This window comes from Ambystoma mexicanum, chromosome 2p (assembly GCF_040938575.1).
Source record: "Ambystoma mexicanum isolate Mex_15411 chromosome 2p, UKY_AmexF1_1, whole genome shotgun sequence".
Classification (NCBI taxonomy): domain Eukaryota; kingdom Metazoa; phylum Chordata; class Amphibia; order Caudata; family Ambystomatidae; genus Ambystoma; species Ambystoma mexicanum.
The window spans coordinates 2,402,749-2,427,254 of NC_090923.1; the positions used below are offsets into that span (position 1 = coordinate 2,402,749).

At 44.5% G+C, this 24,506-nt stretch overlaps 1 protein-coding gene across 2 annotated transcripts in view; it reads left to right on the top strand.

Moving 5' to 3' along the window:
• LOC138566124 (zinc finger protein 282-like) overlaps positions 1 to 24,506 on the top strand; it is a 200,676-nt gene that overhangs the window by 171,515 nt on the left and 4,655 nt on the right. Inside the window, exon 7 of one of the 2 annotated variants that reach the window (XM_069643125.1) lies at positions 13,311 to 13,552. The exons of the other annotated variant lie outside the window; for it this stretch is intronic. Within the exon in view, the coding sequence (XP_069499226.1) occupies positions 13,311 to 13,387 (77 nt within the window). The 3' untranslated portion in view covers positions 13,388 to 13,552. Of the gene's footprint in view, positions 1 to 13,310; positions 13,553 to 24,506 lie in introns of those variants that run through there. 2 annotated transcript variants of the gene reach the window in all.

Consider the following 24,506-nt stretch of genomic DNA (forward strand, 5'->3'; position numbering starts at 1 on the left):
ATGAAGGTCTTGACAAGGAAATGTGGGCGCATTCCTTAATCCCCCTCATTGATTTTCTTAAATTGAAAAGGACACCCATAATGCTACATGGATGTGAATTTATAAAATTCAAGAATAGAACACGTCTTGATGTCCTAGAAGGCGAAATCTGGAAAGCTGTTCTGGGCTTGTCTAAATCGATCCCAGCTAGTGTAGTCCAGTTGGAACTGGGAATCAGGTTGTGGTGGTCCCAGTTTGCTAAGCGAAAGCCTGTCTCTGCTAAGCAGATTAAAACTGGCTGAAATACCTAGCCTAGGCTGCGGTCTGCATGAGGGTCTGAGGAACAACGCTAATACCATACCCTTTTTAGAAAGCTTACACAAGCGTTATCTGATTCTTGAAAAGGCAGTAGATGTTACAGACCCTGACTCTGACTTTGAAGAAAAAGAAGATCTTGAGGTGGGTGGGATAGGTACATGGACATTGCGGCTTTAGAGAGACTCAAGCTGTACACAGATAAGCAGAGGTACTATGGCCCCAAGAATAAAGTAAAGGAATACCCAGCCAAATTTCCATAACAAACAATGAGGGACTGATACTTGAAATTTCACCTCAATGTGCTTCCAAGCTTGGAGGTGATGGGTCCAAAACCTAAAATACCGAAGGAGCTAAGAGGATGTTGTGTGTGTGTGTGTGTCCTGGCACCTCTGCAAACAATGCAACATCTGGTTCTGCAATGTCCGAATTTTAAAACTGACAGAATCAGGAAATTGGGTCCCTGGGTTCACTCTATTTGCATTGTGGGAGAGACTAATGACGACAGCCAACCAGAGCCTAATGCTTGCAATAACGAGGTAAATTTTCTTTCGCATTGCCCCCCACCCCCAATGGGTATTATCCTTCAATCACTATCCTAGGTTTCTACCACCTCCACCCCGCACCCCCAACTTGCTGCACTCCCACTATTCTGGATCTGAATTGGTACCCCATGCTCTTTTCACTAACTGCTCCGCCCCGCTCACAGCGTCGACCCACTGACTACTCACCCCCTATCGACAACTGCACAGTGCATGCTTTTGGCAACACAGCTGCATAGAACCCCTGCAACCGCATCAAGCACATTACATGAGTGGCAGCCATGCTTCCCAGACAAGCAGAACTCTACGAAATCGACTACTACTATACCAACACCTGTGAACTATTGTGCACGCCAGGTTCGTGAAAAACTATTTGCATACTCACACTGACCTTATCAACCATCACAAAGCGCTCCGCCTACATGTATATGTCTGCCCACTAGGGTTATGCTGTAACATATTTTGCTGTAATCATACTGGACTATATGTTGGATTGTATACCGCTTCAGAATTGTCTCTAACCACCGCTGTAGTCATACTGCAATATATCTTGTGCCTTGCACCGCTAGAGATTTGTTTTTACCAACCGTGGTGACCATACTGGGAGATACCAAGCTTACGCATTGTATCTAATTGCTTGGCCTGGGAACCTTACCTTCACCCATAGCCCAACCAAGACCCTCTATTGAGTCCGCTCACACCAGAGCGCAGGCCTTCTCAGCTCCTGCCCCCCCCCCCCGCAGCTCTATATGGAATCGCCCTATGGAGAGCACAGTGGGGCACGACACCTGCCTACTATCCTCACCTATCTCACGCATGCAGATCTATTCAGGCCTCTACATTAAAACTGGAGGATCCACAAGTATCACCGACCGACATCTCCATGGTCTCTATCCCAATCAACATGGATTCCCTACCCTGCTCGGGAGGAGCCTTTATCCATGTAGGGAAGGGCGTAATCAAATTAGGTTGTCCCCGCCACCACCCCACTCCCTGTCCAACCCCCTTCCTTCCCAAAACCATACCCTTCTCTCAGCCAACACCACCCTTGACCAAAGCCTACACGCCCAACCACAACACCAGAAACCTAATGAAAGACGAAACCATCCCTCTCTCCTTCAACAGCCCCCTGACCAGTAGATATCTAACCCTCCCATGCATTGGTCCGTTACGCACAGACTGCCCCTGCCACCACCCATTTCCACTTAACCCTGCAAAGGACACATCATGCGCTCCAGACTTTTGGCACGTCTCTGCCACAGCTCACCCCACACCACAAGTAACACTGATATGTCCAAACGGGATACCAAAGTGCATTACACCATTACTTCCCCAACAGCCACCTGCACCCCAGCTAGCAACAACGTTAACACCACCACCCCCAGACCCCTATTCGCCTTCCTCCCACCTCTTATCTAGAGCCTTCACCGCCGCTCAAAGGAGCTCTCCTTAATGTGCGCTCTCGAGGCGCCCATGCCATTGAGATGCATGATCTCATTATTGATCACCATCTTGGTTTCCTAGTCACTGCCGAAACCTGGTTGCACCCAGCCTCGGCCCCAGACCTCACATTGGCCATACCCCCGGACTTCACTATATTCAGATCAGACCGCACCAACTGAGTAGGAGGAAGAAGAGTTGCCCTATCGCAAAAAATTATCTTCAATTTAGATCCTGCCCCTGTGATAACCAGGGAGGTTATGAACTGCTTCTTATCAAACTGTCTACTAATCACAATACCACTATCAACCTCCTCACAACCTACAGAGCTCCCAACCACCTCAATCATCCTGAATCCGATATTCCATTACTCATCACGCCCTACTCCAAACCGAACACCAAATTCATACTACTCAGCGACTTGAATCTAGGTTTCAACGACACCTTTGATTACAAAGCGAGTGCCCTTCACTCCTCTCTCTCTGATATGAACTTCACACGACTTGTGAACATACCTACTCATGTTAAGGGCAGAACGCTAGATTGTATACTTGCCTTAAACACAAGCCTATCAATTGACTCTATTTTAGCTATCAACTGGTCCGATCACCACCTCCTCTGTTTCCAAATTCTCACACAAGGAACGGCAACCAGGGACACGACATCCCTTTTCCCCATTGAAATAAGGAGCACAAACAACCTTTCAGTGGAAACTATCACCTCTGTCCTGCTAGAAGCATTTACAGCACAAACCAGCATAGGACACAGACCCCAGCTGCCTTGTAGACTCTTACCATACCTGTCTCTCCACCACTATCAATGCTCTAGCCCCAATCAAAACAAAAATACCACGGCTAGCTAAACATTCCAACTTCGGGTTCAATGATGAACTGGTAGTATTAAGATGTAACTAAAGGTCGTTGGAACACATCCACAATAAATCCAGAATTAGATTCTGTGAAGTCATTCACCAAAGCAAACAAAATCTACAAATCCACCCTAATAGAACATCAAGCCCTGGACACGTATCAACGATGCAGCATTGAACTCCAAAGAGCTCTTCAAATCCACCCTAATAGAACATCAAGCAAACACCCTGAACACACGTATCAACAATGCAGCATTAAACCCCAAAGAGCTCTTCAAATCCACCCTAATAGAACATCAAGCAAATGCCCTGAACACACGTATCAACAATGCAGCATTAAACCCCAAAGAGCTCTTCAAATCCACCCTAATAGAACCTCAAGCAAATCCCCTGAACACGCCTATGAATAATGCAGCATTGAACTCCAAAGAGCTCTTCAAATACACCCTAATAGAACATCAAGCAAATGCCCTGGACACGTATCAACAATGCAGCATTGAACTCCAAAGAGCTCTTCAAATCCACCCTAATAGAACATCAAGCAAACGCCCTGAACACACGTATCAACAATGCAGCATTGATCTCCAAAGAGCTCTTCAAATGCACCCTAATAGAACATCAAGCAAATGCCCTGGACACACATATCCACAATGCAGCATTGAACTCCAAAGAGCTCTTCAAATCCACCCTAATAGAACATCAAGCAAACTCCCTGAACACACGTATCAACAATGCAGCATTGAACTCCAAAGAGCTCTTCAAATCCACCCTAATAGAACATCAAGCAAATCCCCTGAACACGCCTATGAATAATGCAGCATTGAACTCCAAAGAGCTCTTCAAATCCACCCTAATAGAACATCAAGCAAACGCCCTGAACACACGTATCAACAATGCAGCACTGAACTCCAAAGAGCTCTTCAAATCCACCCTAATAGAACATCAAGCAAACGCCCTGAACACACGTATCAACAATGCAGCATTGCACTCCAAAGAGCTCTTCAAATACACCCTAATAGAACATCAAGCAAACGCCCTGAACACATGTATCAACAATGCAGCATTGCACTCCAAAGAGCTCTTCAAATCCACCCTAATAGAACATCAAGCATATGCCCTGAACACACGTATCAACAATGCAGCATTGCACTCCAAAGAGCTCTTCAAATACACCCTAATAGAACATCAAGCAAACGCCCTGAACACATGTATCAACAATGCAGCATTAAACCCCAAAGAGCTCTTCAAATCCACCCTAATAGAACATCAAGCAAACGCCCTGAACACACATATCAACAATGCAGCATTGAACTCCAAAGAGCTCTTCAAATCCACCCTAATAGAACATCAAGCAAATGCGCATTAAACCCCAAAGAGCTCTTCAAATCCACCCTAATAGAACATCAAGCAAATGCCCTGAACACACGTATCAACAATGCAGCATTGAACTCTGTTAGGCGGAAACCTGTGCAGTTCCCTCTGGGACCACTGCAAAAGATTTAGGACTACAGGTGTTTGGCAGTAAACCCACTTGGTAGCAGTCTGTACCACACAGATTCACTTGGTAGCTGTGGCTGAGCAGTCAGACTTCTCTCAAGAAGAGTTGAGCAGTATGTGGAGTATACAAGATAGGGCAATTCTTCACAGTAAGACAAGCAAACACGCAACAAGGCTTTAGTGTAAAGATATAAAGGTATTTATTTATAACGGCACATCTATAGAAAACACTTTGGCACTATCACGGCAAACACTTCAATTACTCTACGAAGAGAACAGATCAATCCCCCTAACAATAGTTCGACAAGTCTAGGTTCTACCAGCATCACTTATTTGCAGACAGAGGTGTATGCCTCAACCTAGATGGCACTCTAATATTAGTTAGGACGGGAGAGAAAAATAAGTAGGTTACGAAATCAACACAGTTCAATACTTCACGGAAAAAAAAATGTAAGGCAAGAAAGCAAGAACCACAATAGATCATAAAGTTCAGAGGCCAGGCCCACTTGAAGAGAGGCAAGGCGATATGTCCCAAAAGTATCTTAGTGGAAATGCGTTTGAGTCTTTGAAGCAAATTGTTATTGGAAGATTGGACCAGTTCAGAACAACACGCTAGAGAAAGCTTGGAGGCGACCCTATGGAGAGGCGAGGATTAAGACACCTCACTCTATCTGGCAACAAGGGAAGCCAGGCGGACACAGTACCTTGATTGTGGAGAGACAGCTCCGGCGGGGGCAGATGTTCCTGGTGGTGGATGCACGTCGGGTCTTTGCCAAGTTTAGAGATGATCTCGTCGTCGAAGAAAAGTGAAGTCTGGTGCACCACCAGGGAAGAGACCAGCCGCGGAGTGCTCTGTCACAAGGCACCACCTTTTGGTCGCGGTACAAGGGGAGTGGCTATCCGGTTGCCGAGGTGCTCTGCACGGGCAATTCGACCACTGCGTCCTGAGGCGAAGAAAAAGCAAAGGGGACTGGTTGTTCCCACCAGTCAGGGGAAGAGACTCTCCGGCAGGGAGATCTCCTCTGTCGTCGGGAAGTGGTGAGTCAGTTTAGCAGGGCTCCACCGGAGGTGCCGTCGTTGCAGGTCGGCTCAGCTTTACCATCGTCGGATTCTTAGGTCCTGTGGCGACTTCTGAAGATCCAGTCCCAAAAGCCCTGCTTTTATGCAGAAAACCCCCATTCATTCAGCCTAGCTGTCAATCAACACACGCTAAGTGGTGAGCGGGGAGGCTCACCACTTGGGCCAATCACACCAGAGTGCGACCAGAGTTGGCAAGGCAACTCGGTCCAGGGTGCCTAAACCCCCTCCCACACCCCTGTGGTAACCCAGACAGAATGGCACCACTTTGGAGGGTCTCTGTACAGAGCCCGCCAAAAGTGGAACAAAGGGCTCGACCTTTGGTTTAGGAGTCACAGAGACGAACACAGACGCCATTTTAAAAACCGAGTTCTGGCAGAAAATACCATCCGATAGACTTATTTAAGATAAGTAGACCGGTGGTATGTTAGAGATTAACGAGAAACAGTATCAATCTCTAACAATGGGAAGAATCCCATAGGGTTATATTCGGGGTTGAATATAACAAGTAGTTTCCACTGCCAGCAGCCAAAACTCGACGAGGGGGGACGGGACAGTGCCGCCTCGAATAACAGACCTAGGAGTAATCGAATTACCCCTACTAGTACGTCCACAATAGGACGGTTTGTACTAGTTCTGTTAGTAAATTTAGGTTTAGTAAAGCCAATGGTGGCTTTACATGCCCGGGGAGACAGTAGTCAGTCCCCGGGTATGGAGTCTATGATGGAGGTCCGCTAGGACGCCCCAGTGTTAAGGCACGTAGGGTGCGGTGTAACACACATAGAAAAACATATGAGACCCTATGGAGTAAAAGACCCCATAGCCCATAGAACACATTGACATTCAAAGGAATTACACACATTTATGTCCAAGAGTGGGAGAAAAAGAGTCTCACTCTTGGCAGGATGGAAAAAAAACAAACTCCAGAAATCCAGCAAAGCTGCTGGGGGACTCACTAGATTAGGAAATTCAGCCTAAACAGAGAATTCTCCCTAACAAACTCCAAAGAGCTCTTCAAATCTACCCTAATAGAACATAAAGCATATGCCCTGAACACACGTATCAACAATGCAGCATTGAACTCCAAAGAGCTCTTCAAATCCACCCTAATAGAACATCAAGCAAACGCCCTGAACACACGTATCAACAATGCAGCATTGAACTCCAAAGAGCTCTTCAAATCCACCCTAATAGAACATCAAGCAAACGCCCTGAACACACGTATCAACAATGCAGCATTGAACCCCAAAGAGCTCTTCAAATCCACCCTAATAGAACATCAAGCAAACGCCCTGAACACACATATCAACAATGCAGCATTGAACTCCAAAGAGCTCTTCAAATCCACCCTAATAGAACATCAAGCAAATGCCCTGGACACGTATCAACAATGCAGCATTGAACTCCAAAGAGCTCTTCAAATCCACCCTAATAGAACATCAAGCAAACGCCCTGAACACACGTATCAACAATGCAGCATTGAACTCCAAAGAGCTCTTCAAATCCACCCTAATAGAACATCAAGCAAACGCCCTGAACACACGTATCAACAATGCAGCATTGAACTCCAAAGAGCTCTTCAAATCCACCCTAATAGAACATCAAGCAAACGCCCTGAACACACGTATCAACAATGCAGCATTGAACTCCAAAGAGCTCTTCAAATCCACCCAAATAGAAGATCAAGCAAACGCCCTGAACACACGTATGAATAATGCAGCATTGAACTCCAAAGAGCTCTTCAAATCCACCCTAATAGAACATAAAGCAAACGCCCTGAACACCCGTATCAACAATGCAGCATTGCACTCCAAAGAGCTCTTCAAATCCACCCTAATAGAACATCAAGCAAACGCCCTGAACACACGTATCAACAATGCAGCATTGCACTCCAAAGAGCTCTTCACCATATTGAAAGAATTGGAAAGCCCTATTCCTATGACCGCCTCCTTAAATACCAGCAAAGCATGGTGTACCATCATACAAAATGCACTTGCATCAAAAACTGAGACCCTCCTAAACAAAATCACAGCCAAAAAAAAACCCTTACCCTCCCGTTGGACCCAGAACTCAGAAATCTAACACAGCATTCCATTTTTCCCAGGTCAGCCAAGAGCAAGTCCTTGATACAATATCCAAACTCAAAGCCTCTAATTGCAAAGGAGACTGCTTCCCAGCCAAACTTGTCAAACTATGCGCTCCCGCCCTATCACCTATCATCACAAAATGTATCAATCCCTCATTTGCTTCCAAGGTGGTACCTGCTAGCATCAAAGAATCATGGGTCACCTCATTGCTTAAAGAAACATCTCTTGACCCTGCTGTACCCACAAATTATCGCCCAATAACCAACATCCCCTTTCTGCTCAAAATAGTTGATAAAATAGCCTACTCCCAAATTCAAAACTATTTGGAGGAGAACAACCGCCTAGGTGATAGACACTCAGGCTTTCGGCCTAACCACAGCACCGAAACGACACTCTTAGACTTAAAAATCCAAATGAATACTATAAGAGACACCGGCTACCTCAGCATTCTACTACTATTAGATCTATCTGCCGCATTCGATCTGGTGGACCACGACAAACTATGCAATGCATTACTTAACAATTTATATTTCTCCCAAGAAGCGACACTCTGGGTCAAATCATTTCTATCCAATCGAATTAGCATTGGAAAGGAAGCAGCCAACCCCATCCGAGTCCCAATAGGAGTGCCAGAAGGCCCCTGCATATCGCCAACTCTCTACAACGCCTACACTCAGCTACTCTTTGCAGCACTAGATGCCATGGGAGTGATCTATAGATACTTATCCCTGTTACGGGCAACCATGAGCAAGACACAATCACAGTTAACAAAATCTATGCCATCATCCAAAATTGGATGGCAAACAATAGTCTCTGTCTAAACGATGAAAAGACAGAGATCCTCATCGTGGGGTCTCTAGCTAAAGTCAAAGCCCTCCACTGAGATTATGCTTCGATCACTATTGACGGCACACCCATCCCCATTCCCAACCAAGCCAAAACTCTAGGGGTTCACCTTGACACCAATCTTACACTGACCAAAAATTTCAACACACTTTCCTCAGCCACATCCTACACCTCCAAGCTCACTGCTCTGAGTCAGAAATTCTTGACCCCCGAAAAAACTGCATTACTCTAGCCAGGGCTCTTATCCTGTCTAAGCTAGATTACTGCAACATACTAATGCTAGGTGCCTCTAACTCTAACATAGCTAAACTCCACCTTTTGCAAAATAAAGCATTGTGAGCAGCAGTAGGCATAATCAAATAAACCATATTTCAAAGATCAGAAGGGAGGCCCATTGGCTCCCAATCAAAGCCAGAATCTCCTTTAAAATACTATATATCACTTATAAGTGCCTCTACAATACAGCCCCCACTTATCTGAACAATGCCATCCTCTACAAAAAGAGCATCACAGTCCTCAGATCGAGTAACAACCCACTACTCTTCGTCCCTGGGTACAAACGCACCAGGGCAGGGGGACACAGTTTCTGAGTTATGGCACCCAAATCATGGAATACCCTTCCGTCCAACATCAGATGTGAACCTTCTCACCAGAAATTCAAGAAAATGCTAAATACCTGGCAGTTCAACGTGTACGAATGAACTAGAACAACTATAACTCTCCATCTAACCTTAGAAACTCTCTAGCAGCTGTGCCTTGATTAGAACACCTGCACTCTGCAGGTGTGATTGTATAATGATATTGCCCTGTAACCAGAAAAGTAAGCATTCTGTAACCCACGCCGTGAGACCTCCAGGCCTAGGCGTATACTGTTCGATTCATGTTTGATTGTACAATGATATTGCCCTGTAATCAGAAAAGTAAGCGTCCTGTAACCCATGCTGTGAGACCTCCGGGCCTAGGCGTATACTGTTCGAATCATGTTTGATTGCATAACGATATTGCCCTGTAACCTGAAAAGTAAGCATCCTGGTACCCACGCTGTGGGATCTCCGGGTCTGGGCGTATACTGTTCGATTCATGTGTGATTGCATAACGATATTGCCCTGTAACCTGAAAAGTAAGCATCCTGGAACCCACGCTGTGGGATCTCCGGGTCTGGGCGTATACTGTTCGATTCATGTTTGATTGCATAATGATATTGCCCTGTAACCAGAAAAGTAAGCATCCTGTAACCCACGCCGTGAGACCTCTGGGTCTGGGCGTATAACAAATAAATAAATAAAAAATAAACAACAATATTGGGGATAATCCTTGTGAATTAGAAAAGGTGCTCAGGCGGAGGGAGCCCGACTGGTTCGAATGCTGCAACGAGTAAATATGATAAAACCTCCAGAAGTTTTTTTTTTTAATTATTATTAACACATGGTACAAAAGAAAACTTTTCGCTACAAGAAAAAAATAATCTTACAGATATTTACATTCTCGTTAACATTAAAAATCAGGAAATTGATAGCCGTCCACCTCTCCCATTATAAAACAAGAAACCCTGTTTAAAAGAAGCATGCAAAGCAGGACATTTGATTCATTCGGGCCGACCAACCACCAAGCCTTAAAAAAGGTTCTCAGATTACAAGGCACATAGATACATTTCCCCCAAAATGTCCTTTAAAGATGCAAGCCCTGCTAGAGACAAGGCACCAGAATGTCCCACTGCTCGCTCGGTGTTAGATTCAGGGAGTCATTAAAAAATGCGCCCATCAACTTAGACCTGGTGGCCCTTGGGGCCAGACACAGCAAAGTCTCTGCATTCTGATGACACAAGCTACAGGAGTCGTCTCGTAAGGGGGAGTCCTTCCTTACTTCCGTTACTCTCTAGTGGAAAACAGGTTAAGACGAAATCGCATGAACTGGCTTCGTAGGCTCAAAGGACGCTCTGCCCAGTACCTGGGAACCATACAAAGCTTTCTGAAATCTGCGAAGCTCTTACCCAAATCTTAAACTTGCTTCTGGCTTCCTGCGTGTCTATCCAGTCCAGGTCATATATTTTTTGCTTAACGTGGAGAGGGTTCTCCGTTACAATATTTTCTGATAGGTTCACACTCTCCAGAATTGCCCTGCAGGTATTTCTCCACTCTACCAGTATCTGCTCCTTGTTTGATATTAAGGCTTTCTTTAACACTGCAAAGCCACCTTCAGAGGCCGGTGTCAAGCACTTGCGGTCGAAAGACAACGTTTCCAGAGCGTTACTGCATACATTGACGTTTGACCAAGCTTCTTTCCAATTACCTTGATAGGGGTGGACATTGGTAGAGATAGTACACTCCTCCAAAAGATGCTTCGCACTTGGGCCGCACTGTCCATGATAAAGCAAACAAGGCTTCAGCACCATAAGTCAAGGTTGGAAGTACTTTCATCTGATAGAATTCAATCACAGGAAGCAATGAAAGTGTATAGTGGCGCGCGATTATCAGCCTCGCCTGTGCAGCAAGGTTCCTCGTTTTACTCCTCAAAGTACATTCTCTGTACGAGTCATTGATACCATCATTTACACACACTCCCAGGTACATCATTGATGTTACCGCCATTATCTTTACCCCTTTAAGTACCAGGCATTGGACCGGAGGCTTCGACCAGGTTTCCAACCCAAGATCAGAATTTGTGACTTTTTAAAAATTTATATGGAGACCTTAAGCTTTCACATAAATGCTCAGGGCATCGATTTGTCATTGCAGGCCAATCTGGGTCTGGTCCAGCAACACCAGGTCATCAGCATACAGGAGCCTGCTCAACTGGACAGCGACTAATCGAGGAGGGAACAATTGAATGCTGTTAAATGTGCATTCCATATCCGAAATGTACAGGTTAAATAAAGCTGGAGCCAACGGCATGCGTGTTTAAGACCCTTTGCCGTTTGGATCGGTTCAGAGAAGCTTCCCATGGTGTCTAAAGGTGGTTTCCGAGTAGAGGACCTTAATGGCTGCTCTTAAATCTTACGGACAGACCCAGGGCTTTAATTTCGACCATATTATCGATCTATCAACTGTATCAAAAGCCTGGGCCAGGTCAATGGAAGACAAGTAAAATGGATTTTTTTTCTTCGGCTTTGTCCTGCTCTTTGAAAGATTAATGAGGAAGAGATTTAGAGTTGTTCCGATCCCCTTCACGATTCACGCCTGCCATTGGTCAAAATGGTTTGTAACTGTACTCCACTTGTTCAAGTCCTTGAGAATTAGTGCAGCGGAGATCTTCCCCATGACATCCAAAAGGGTGATCGTCCTATAGTTGGTAGGGTCTGACCTATCGCCCTTCTTGAAGATAGGCACTACAATGGATCGAGACCATGAAGGCGAATGTTTTGTGTGTTTTTGATTACATAAAACCGTTCCTTCATAAAGGATGCACATTGTTCTGTTTTTTTTTAAAAAAAAAATGTTTTAATGAGAATTGCCTTTGTTAGGCCGTCTGGCCCGGCTGCTCTGGAGTTACTTGAGTTTACTATTAAAGGAATGTTTTGGTCATAATTATTTATTGTCTCTACGGGTCGGCCATGTGTTTTTAAGCCTAAGTGGGTCGAATTTAAAAAAATTTCCTATGGTCCTTACCTGAGTTTTCGCCATTAAACACACGCGAAAACAGGCAGTAGGGCGCAGCCATTTTGTGATAATCCTATCACTTGCCTCATCGCCCTGGGTGACCTGCTTTTGCAGCACTAAATCATATCCCCGCCCCTGAGCCTGACATCAGCAGACGCGTACCGCCCATTTCAGAACGCCAAAGCATGTCTCGTGTCAACATTCGGTGCGCTTCAGCTAATGACGTGTCGCCATGAAAATGGCAGGACGCCTCTTTACTCAATAAGTATAAACAGACCGTTTGACAACACACAGCAGCAGATTTTCGAATCCATTCGACTCACTGTATTTCTTAGAGTATTTTGTGACTTGTTTCTGTGCGCTGGTCAGATACCTTCGTTGCTTGTAGCCCGTGTGAACAGATACCAGTACCATCGCTATAAATTATTTTAGTTCGTCTACCACACAATGGCTACAATTAAACCCTACATGTACGAGCCCGAATATACCGAGGAGGAACTACTGGAAAGGGAAACACGCGAAAACGATGTGTCTTCGGACGGCAGTTGGGAGGACGATTCAACAGCTGAAGAGCCTGGACCTAGTAGCATGGACGGTGTTTCCACCTGGTGCACATGCAGTCGGTGCGAGCTAATGCCAACCGAGGACGAGAACTGCTGCTGCTGTGAAAACTCGGGATGCGTGGCCTACATTTCGGAAGGCGAGCCACGGCCGCAATGCATCACCGAGCTGCCAGACTTCAGGGCCGCCTGCCTCACACGGTCCGTGTTGAGGATAATGATGGTGCTTATGCACGAACTTCGCGCAACTGTTCGTCCTCGTAATCCGAGTAACGAGTAAGTATACTCTGCTTGTCATGCCATTCCTATTTCATGGTCTTCTACTATATCCAAAATTACATATACATATCATTGTAACTCATGAAAGTCGTTCAATAGTGTGCAGTGTCTAGATAGCATTTTTCTGAGCAGAATGCCATTAGTTACAAGAATTGTCATTGACAACAAACGTTTAATCAACTTATCTTGGGCATTTAAAAACAGTTTATCATTCTTTTTCACAGGTGGTACAGGCTGGTGGCCTATCGTTCCTTTACATGGTGACTTCACGGGAAGCTTGGACACCGTGTTCGAAGAGTAATACCCGCCTGTGTCGTTGGTGCCATAAGACAAACTTTCCCCAGTGACAGCGGTCAGTACAGGAGATTTTCCCTCGCTGCGCTGCAACCTGACCTGTACAATGTTTAAAGTTTTCTATTTTTGTGCCATCAAAATAAGTAACAAAATAAAACGCCACATATGTTTATGAACGGTTGTTTCGATTTTTTAAATGAATCAAGTGTGTCTCCATTCAAGAGTCTTCCTGTGCCTTGTATGCACGCCCACCGGCCCATCAACCCCCCAGCCCTCTATCAAAGGCAGTTCGCACCCGGGGATAAGAGCTGCCATGGTGTGCTGTCAGGGGAGCAAACGGGCAAGGTGCCAATCACCATGTACACTTCAAAAGGTATCCCACGCCCAGGGGCCATTGCTCACATGGCCTCCTCAGACCCCGTGTCTCCAGGCAGGATCCCCACCCTCACGCTGTCCGACCCACCCCGGCAAACCACACAATACCACGACATATACACATCATTCATTCACAAACACACCCCTGTTTCTAATACTTTCTAAACCACTTGATATGTCGCATGAGAACATCTTTGTGCTTTGCAAGTCAACTCCTGAACGTGCTACCTGAGCACCACTGAGATCGATGTTAATCTGCTCATCGTCGTGCTATCTGTGAACTTCTGTGAGCGCTTCGAGCAAACTCGGCAGTGTGCTAGCCGTGGCCATCTACCTGTTCTCCTGCCACAAACTACTGGGCTTGCTGAATATAACTGTTTGTTGGTCAAGGTAAGGCCATGTATCACAGTCATATTTAGGTTATTTTTAAATATCTATATATTTTCGAGTAGAGTACTCAATAGTGCCATGTTCTTTGGTCGGCCTTGTTGCTTTTGACTCGAGTTTCAATTGCTATGCTATTAATAGATCTATTTATTTTCATCTGTGTCAATTGTCATCGAATTGCATCCTTTGCGGGTCATGTCTATATTCTACGCTTGTTTCGTTCTCGTGCAAGACAGTACATCCAAGGGACGAGTCACATGTTCAGAGTTTAGTTCCATCATTTTTTAATTACTGAAAGTAATGCAAATAGAAAGCCGCACTTGATGAACTGCTATAGTTCCGGTGACCAAAAGAAACCTTGCATTGTACATTGTATGGTTCATTTACTTTTTTATGATATTTTTATTCATCAGGGTTTTATAATTATCTTGATATTTACTTTTCAGAATTTAAAACAATGCACTTTTCCTCGAACATGTACACCACATCTTGGGTAACAACGAAGAATAAACGGCGAACGATACGAAAATTGCTCTCAAACGCTATTCCCACTCTATTCGTCCACATTCCGCCACTGGTGAGTCAAGTTTCCGGTTTTAGCTTTAGGCCTTGTGGTAGTGTGTAGGTAGCCGAATGGATTCATTGACATTGTAGGTGTTGTGTCCCTTGTAATACTTTCGATATTGATATGAGTGTATAGGTTTTAGAATAATGACATTTATCAAATTACTTTTTCGATTTTATAACCCTCAAAGAAAATCTATTTATGGCCTCAGGGAACTGTGCTATATTACGCATTGACAATAGCATTATTCACAAGTATTCTGTCGCCTTACAATGCAATTTTTACTATAGCCATTTCAATAACAAACAATAATTTACCTTTACAATTGCATGACTATCCACTGAATATGAAGCAAGAACATTCTACATCCGTGACGTGCCCACAGTTATCAACCACTTCTAGCGCGTATCAGGTAATCTTACATAGCTATTATGCGACAGACTTGTTTTATGCATGTCAAGTAATCGTTTTTATGTATCGTGTCATTATTTTACTGAATATTTGGTTAAAGCTTTCCAATTGATATACACCTTAATTGCCGTCCCCTAGTGTTTGTTTTCAGTTATAATTAGTGTTATCCATACTAATGCAAGTACTGTCTTTCAGGGAGATGCTGAAGCATCAACCACATTGACAACATCTGTAGATATTCTTGAGCAGCACGAGGTATGGATACTGACAGCTCCATCGAAGTAGATCATCAGAGCTGGAATACTTGTCATTTGATTGGTCTACACAATGTTTCATTCGTGATTAGCCGTTGATATATACCTGTGTCGTCAATCCCAAGTGTGTGTTATGTTTTCAATATTGTAATTTTTACTAATGCAAGTACTATGTTTCAGGCGGTAGATGGAGCGTCAACCCCTGCACTTGATGCGGAGACTGCCATTCAAGTAAATCCAGGAGAAGTTGAAGTGGGAACATGCGTATACGATTCGGCGCAACAGCTTTCGGAAGTGCGCACTACATTTACAACGTCCATAGATATTCTTGAGCAGCACGAGGTATGGATACTGAGCGTTCCATCGAGCGTGATGATATAACAAGATGCCATTTGCTATACTTTCTTCATTATTAACGCAAGTACTGTGTTTCAGGTAGATGACGGAGCTTCCTCCACAATCACAACATCCCTTCTAGATGATGAAGATGTAAATAAATCGGAGAAATAATTCGATTAAATCGGATCTTATTTAGATATCCATTGATTATTTTAGATGCATCATTTGTGGTCATCTATTTATATGTACCTGGGACGTCGACCACAAGTGTGTGTTATGTTTACAATATTGAAAACTATACTAATGTAAGTACTGTGTTTCAGGGAGTTGCTGAGGCGCCAGTCTATGCGGAGCCAGAGGTATGGATACTGACAGTTCCATAGAACTAGATCATCAGAGCTTGAATACTTGTCGTTTGATTGTTCTACACAATGTTTAATTTATGTTTAGCTATTGAGATGTACCTGTGTGGTCGTCCTCACGTGAGTTTTATGTTTTCAATAATGTGATACATAGTAATGAAAGTACTATGTTTCAGGGAGTCGATGGAGCGTCATTCCAAGCTGTCTATGCGGATCCAGAAAATATTGTCGTTGCTGCGCAAGACGAACGGAAGACATGCGTAAAAGAATTGGAGCAACAGCGTGCACATTTTGAAGTTCGAGTCAAGAAAGTTGCAAAGAAAAGAAACAAAAAAAATGTTAGTTACAAATAGGTCATATTTTTAGAAATCATTTTGTGCTGGCGACTGTAGTATGTTTTATTTCTGTCAATTGTACTATACTTTAGCTTGTGTATAAACTGAACATCCCTTTCCCAATCTGTCCTCTAGTTACCCGTGGGTGTACGAAATATACATACACAGACTGTGAAGCAAATGAGAGATGTTGCTTGCCAGACCATTTATGCTATGGAGGAACTATTAATTCACGCGCGGAGTGTTCAGACTCGAGATGCAAATGTCCAATGGCCAGAACATGAGTTCAATGTGTCCGGAGAATCCAGCAAAGTTTCATTGGACCATTGCTACAGTGTGACTGCACCACCACAAGATGATGATATTGGATGTATTCACGATAACTCTGAAGTAGTCGCAGATCAATTCACACAATCTACACCATCAAAAAAAAATGCCACCCAAAAATCTGTCGACAATGATGTTGTGTTCTCCCATCAATGTTCAAGTAACAGATGTTGACATGAGAGAGACTGAACCAGCAGCACTATTCACTGACGCATCCGAACATGATATCAGCGATATTAGTTTCAATTTTGGTGATATGTCCACAACGACACAGTCCGAAACATCTGTGATGCCGGATGACAGTATAATGAAAGATGCAAAATACATAGTATTCTACAGTTGTTTGATGGATATTATAAGTATGCTGAAATGTGGGCATTCAGTTAGAGGGAAAGTATGTGGAAGCCATTGATTCATGTGACTCGTCAAAAACAAGTCAGTAACGTCACTATACATGCCGCCTGTACATTACATCATACGTTCTCATGTTCTGGACAACCGATGATGGGGAAACTGCCAGCAGGCAATATACTGTGTGCAGCTGCATCACTTTTTAGTGGCTCCAGTTTTAGAAAGTTAGAGTCTTTCTTTCAGTTTGTGGGACTCCATTTCATTTCTAAAATGCAGTTCTACAAATTCCAACATGATTATCTATTTCCGGCCAGTAGTGATGCTTGGAAAATTGAACAATTGTCTCTAGAAAGTACATTCGAAGGCAAACGATTCAGGCTAGCCGGCGATGGACAGTGCGACAGCCCTGGATTTTCTGCCAAGTACTGCACCTACCACTTTCAGGACATGGATAGTAAGAAAATTGTGAGTTCAGTGTTTGTGCAGGTGTCCCAATGTACATCCTCAGTGGCCATGGAGAAACTAGGATTTATAAAATCATTGGAATATCTACAATCGAGGGGAATGCAAATCGAGCTCATAGCCACGGACAGACACGTTTCAATAGCCAAGACAATGAGAGAGCAATTCCCACATATTAAACATCAATTTGACGTATGGCATCTATCTAAATCAATCAATAAGAAGATCTCGGCTGCAAGGAAAAAAAAGGTTTGGAAACTATTTCACAAAGGTCTCAGTCTATCAGCAACCATCTGTGGTGGAGCTCTAAAACTTGTGAAGGGTCAGTGGAAATCCTACTAGAAAAATGGCGGTCACTGATGCACCACTGTACCAACGTTCACCGCTGGACAGAAAACCAACATTTCCACCAATGTGAACATGGCCCTTTGTCCACAGAGGAGGCACGGAAGAAGAAGTGGTTGATTCCAACTTCACCGACACACAAAACCATTGAGAAGATTGTTTTCGATAAAACTCTATCAAGAGATTTGAGGGGACTGACAGAATTCTGTCACACAGGAGGTTTGGAAGTGTTTCATAACATGTGCCTAAAGTACAGGCCAAAGCGATTGCATTTCGGCATACAGGGCATGAAACATAGGGCTCTACTAGCGGTCTTGGCCCATAATGAGAATGTGTGCCGTGAACAATCTAGGACTACGGGAAATGTAGGGATGCTTCGCTACACTACGGCCTTTACAAAAAGAAGTAAAAAATGGGTGGTCAAACCAGTATATAAGGAAATGCAATTCGACTTTGTAAAAGGTCTTATTGCTAATGTACTAGAGAAGCACACACATGGAATTGTGGGCGATTCTGTGCAGATCACAGATACATTACCACCAAACATTTCAATGCTATGAGTGCACCCCAACAATCACTGTTATCAAGTCCAGTGCCAGCAAACGTATGGGTGGACGGGGACGAGGAGGACCAATTTACTCCCTGGTCCTTCCAGACGTAAAAAAGGGACATCCTTCAGTTAAAGGAATGGTTCGGTCATAATTGTTTATTGTCCCTACGGGTCGGCCATGTGTTTTTAAGCCTAAGTGGGTCGATTATAGAAAAATTTCCTATGGACCTTACCCGAGTTTTCGTCCATTAAACACACGCGAAAACAGGCAGTAGAGCGCAGCCATTTTGTGATAATCCTATCACTTGCCGCATCGCCCTGGCTGACCTGCTTTGCGGCACTAAATCATATTCCCCGCCCCTGAGCCTGTCATTATCAAAACATTCAAATTCCCCGCCTCTCTCCGTGACGTTACTGTGCTGCATAGGCAAACGCGCCCAGTCGTCTTCTACGCGACTTCACACAGAACCCGAAAACCAACACAGATCAACTCACAACACAGCGCGCCACCATTCGGAATATGAAACTGTACTTCAAAATGAAAGAGCAAGATTGTACATTTGGTAAAGTACATTTATTTAACATTAAATGTTTAGAGAATATTCAGCAATTGGCATATTAAAACGGAATGGAATATATTTTTCTTAATTTTTAACCTCTTTCTGCCTGGAGTAACACTGATCTTTACCTTGACGAAGTCTGGGGAGACAGAGTTCCATTTTTTACTAGTCACCTTCAGTCTGTTGTGGTTGCTGGATTTAGTTACTATCACCTCGAGACCCCTCAATTTTCCTTGACGTTTCTCAGAGACGTAGTCTAGGATCTTCTTGTCTCCTCCTCTCTTCCAAGGTGGAATATCCCTCGTAATATGGCAGTTAATTAGCTCAATATTTCTCTGATCGAGTTCATCCCTCCAGAGAAGGCCTCTAGACACTTGAGGGGCCACATTAGTGGCGAGATCTTTTTTCAAGGTCAGCTGCTCGTTGAAACAGTAAATATTTAGATCCCCACAGACAATAATGTCCACGTTTTGCCAAGTCCCCATAGCATTGTTTATCAGGTCCATAACAGTTTTTACAAAGCTCCCTACCGTCGTAGATCTGGGGTTCCAGTATAAGTTGCGTATCAGCCCAATCCATCCTCTGGGGTCCTTAGGACAACCCTTGTTTAATGTCACAACCTGTATCAGGGGCGTTTGATCTTTCATTGAAATTACATTCAGGCCGCTTGTGTTCTTTATTGCAATCAGAAGTTCCGATATTGGGCGTCCTGTTAAACCTTTTTCCGCCGGGTTTAAGTGGTTAGTGAACCCCTCCAGGGCTGGGGATTCCCCGAGCCATGCTTCCTGTAGACAAATAACATCATACTGCCCCCTGCCAGAAAGATGAATAAAATGTTTGGTATTCCAGCACGAAAATGCCATACACTGGGGCTCTATTTCCTCCCTGAGCTTTGGACATTATAATCACAATGCTAAGGCAGCTGGTAACCAACTCCAGCTTTCTTCCCCTAGTGGTCTCGACTGCTTCTAAGTAGGAACTCTCTCCTCCCGTAGAGCCTACATTGTTTTCCACCACAATGCGGACATTCAAGGTCTTTTTTAGCCCCAGGAAGGTCAAGTAAATGGTCCAGCAGAGTCTCTGCCGATATCCGCCGGGACCACTGCTTACAGCCGCTCAACAATCCCACCAAAGCAAACTCATCACCGCTTTTCGCTACACTCAACAAGCCACATTGGAGAAGCGATCCAGCCGAGAGACTACTCCCCAACACCAATAAAATTCCACCTGCATCATGCATGACACCACATCAACCTCTGTTGAAGCTGAAGGTAAGCAAGTCGGCTGGTCGCCGGCTCACAACTACCCTGGCCATGCTGCTGAGAATGATTTCCCTCCAAAGCCAATGCCGGGGCCTTCGTGCCTCAACCTATTACCCCTAGCACCATTGGAGGCTCTCCTATGGTAGCAATATACCCAGTCTTGTTTGCACAAAATGCTGCATCACTCACACAATTCGATGGCACACGGCCCAGCCTCTAGATGGTTGCGTCCCGACCTCCTTTTACCACAAGTTACAGCCACACCCACCTTAACGACACACAAGACAAGACTCACCATGGCAGTCACTCTCCCTGATCCCGCCACCATTCTACTGTCCCACTTCTTCATAGTGCTCTTCCAGGGTGCAGCATCGGCCCGTCTCCTCCTTACCACGACCTTCATACTCGTATGACAGGGGTTATGAATCCTTGTCCGACAAGAGCCAGAAATATGTGCCTGTCCATGGGTTTCATGAAGTATATCCTGGTCTACGCATTACCTTTGCCAACGTTGAGTAGACATGAGCGCTTAGGCTCCTGGTTTGCTGCTGGGTGATCGAAGTCATCAGGCCGCTACAGATCTTCACTACAGTCTACATTCTATTCTCATACCTCAAACTATCAATACCTACCATGCCAATTCTCAAGAATGTGGTAATTTTCCTTACCTTTTGAGACCCCAGCTAATTTGATGGATTTCTAGGATTAGATTTTTTTACCTGGGAACAGTGTGAGCCTTTTTTCCAACTCTTTCATGTATTTTGATGTGTGTTTTACTTTTGTGTTCTTTGGTTATGAAGTTTTAACACAACTACATAGGCATCATCTTTTACTGTTTGTCACACAGCACCTTCAGTGCAGTGGCTCAGGGGATGTCTTTCAGACTTCCCAAGGTTTAAATACCTTCTCTGGGACTGACTACCGTCGTCCAGAGCATGTAAAGTTAAATTGACTTTACTAGTCTGTTTACATTTACAGACCCAGCACACACTATCTTCCTATAGAGTGCTGGAGGGGTTGCTTAGCTTCCCCTGAGTGAAAACACTCATGTAACAGTCAAATGTTACCCTTTGCCTCTTGAAATGGCTGGTGGCAGTGGTTTGGATCAACTACTGTGCAAGACATTCTAATCTACCAAATCTTGCATTAGAGAAGGAAGATTCCCTTTGTGGGACAAAATAATGGACATGCAGGGATTCTCTGGGGCTGTTGTAATGGTTCCTTTCACAAAAGACCTCCCCCTTACCATTGGTGATCAGGAAATAGTTCTGCCCATATTGCACTCCAAAGATACACCTATGAACAATTGGGCAGAGACATTATGAGCAAATTGAACATGTCCATTTCATTCACTGACAAAAGCATAGTGTGTTTCATTCCTGGGGTGTACTACAACAGAGCATGCGAAGTGCTGCAAACACTGTGTGCCTGCAGTGCACTACGAAGGGTCCCAATGTAACCCCAGTCATTCCTCTATGGCAAGCAGGTGCTGTTAGGATGGGTATCCACCCCTTCCGATTGCCCACAGAATGTCTGTTCAGACCAGCAGCGCATATGGAAGTGGTGCCAGGAACGTCATTGCAATACAGATAGAAAAAGGACAAGTTGGGCGATGATTGTATTGAATGATGCACTGTTCTATGTACTGACCTTACCCAACGCTTGACTGACCTGTCCAAGTAACAACTTTTATATGACTACAAGGACATAAGAGAGATGGTGTTTGAGATTAGTATACCATGTCACTTGCTCGTATCATGGGGATGTTCTACAACTGCCCCTCCTCAAGAAGGAAATGCCAACACATCTGCAGGAAGAGTTGCAGATGGTGCCTACAGAGATTTGGACCTGTGGCCCCCATGACGTAGGACTTTTGGAGGGGATAGGCACACTATGCATCAAATTGAAGGAGGGGGCCATGTTGCTCCAGGCCAAACAGTATCCCTTGTCCAGGGAGGCCAATGAGAGGGTATAATATTATTTAATTTTTGTAACGTGCCACATGCCCTTGGGCCTCGGGATTCACAATTTGACACCATTGTAGGATTATGGCAACAGGGCATAATACAACACCGACTACCACTTAAACACAGCTGTGTACCCTATGAAAAAGACAAAAGGGGTTCTTGGTGGATGGTTCAGGATCTCTGCCCACTGAATAACATTGTGGAGGCGGAGTTTCTACTGGTACCAGATCCAGCTACGATTTTGTGTAATATTGCCACGGGATAACATGCTTCAAAGTTTCTCAGTAGCTCACTGCGTTTCCTTACTGCGGTCAGCGATTTCAACACACCAGACTTCTACAGTATGATATGGCATTTATAACACACCTATACACAAGTGTTTCAAGGCGTGAAACTGCAGGTCCCCGCGAGTCCCCAAGCATATTTAATAGGGTATTTCAGGCAGATTTTGGATATTTACAGAAACGGAGCACAATGATACAGTACGTGGATGACCTTATGGTGTGCAGTGCCACGGAGGAACAGTGCAGGGAGGATTCGATAACACTCTTGAGGATACTGGCAAACAAAGGGTTCAATTTGGATAGAAAAAAGCTGCAATATTGCCAGAAAGCAGCAGTTTACCTAGCGCATATATTGCCATCGGAGAGGATAGATTAACTCCTAAAAGGGCAGCCACAGTACGGAATACACCCCAGCCAAACACAGTTAAAACAATGCATCAGTTCCTGGGCTTGTGCAATTACTGCTGGTGCTGGATTTTTGACTTCTCTAGTTACCCTAAACCATTATTACAGGAGCTCAAGGCAGCACAGAAGGTGAAGGGGCCCATCACCTGGACAGCAGAATTGATACGTTCCTTGAAGGAACTAAAAGATGCACTAACCCATGTGCCGGTACTAGCAGCGCCCGATTACAAAAAAACATGTATTCTGTTCTCCCATTCTAGTGGGGAAGGGATGATAGCTGTCCTCACTCAGCAAAGGCCCCAAGAACACAAGCCCCTAGCTTATTACAGTGGTATTTTAGAAGCAGTGATGCTGGGGCAGTTTCTATGTCACCAAGCGCTCGTAGCAACAGCTTTCGCAATTGAAAATCTTCTGCCATAATGATGGGTTATCAAGCGATGCTCTTTGCAGAGCCTGCACTATTTGCGATCCTGGAAAAATCCAAGTCTACCCTCAGTACCCAACGAGTGACACGGTATGAGGTTATATTTGAGAACCCAGTAATACACATTGTGAGGTGCCACATTGTCAATCCTGTGACTTTCGTTGCCCACCCGTACAGGAGGGTGATGATGTTCATGATTGCACCACACATGAACAGGCACTAGCAGGTCAGCATATAGTGAGAGAAGAAGCACTAGAGGAGGAGGAGATACCCTTTGTTGATGGTTCATCGACAATTGACCAGACCACAGGATGTCACCATACTAGCTCAATAGTGGTGCGCTTTGAGGCAGAGTACTTTGAGGTAGTAGCACAGATGGGATTACAATCACCCTATTCAGTGCATGCAGCTGAATTAGTGCAATTGATATCAGCAGTAGAGATATTTAAGGGCTTCTGGGCCCTTATTTACTCTGATTCAGCCTATGTTACCTCCACGGTACATTCTGGGTTGTCTAGATGGAAGAGGAGTGGTTTCATGAAAAGTGATTGGGCACTGGTGCAGCATGCACGCCTTCTATCAAGATTGATAAAGGTGTTGCCATTACCCTTAGTTCTAGCAGTGGTTTAGTGTACCGCCCACATGGGGGCTACAGACTTTGGGCCTCACCAGGATCCTGGCGGTAATTGCACCAAGAATACCACCAATGCTATGTGTGTTACTGTAACTCAGTCCGGTGCAATTTGTGCTGGTTCCCGAGTTGTAGTGATGCTGTAATTCCCCATTTATTTAGAGTCCATAGGACTCTACAGGTTTTTTCAGCGCTATTACTGCTGGCGCTAATATCGTCAGCGCTAATTGTGCCAAAAATGGGTGGAAATCTCCTGCTTTCCACAACTCGGGATTCGGCAGAGCGTTAATGTAGTGGTAATGGCATTAACACAGCATTTTAGCCTCTCCTCCCCAAGATGAGGATCTTTGTATCATATGGCAGTGAGGCATCAGACACAGTGACCTAACAAGCAGCTTATTTGCCTTATCTTACTGATTTACCGCCCATTTTCACATGTATGATGCAGCAACAGGTACAGTTGGCAGAATGCTGTTACGCTCTACCAATAATCCTCATAAAATAATTACTGGACAGGGCCTCCCCACAAG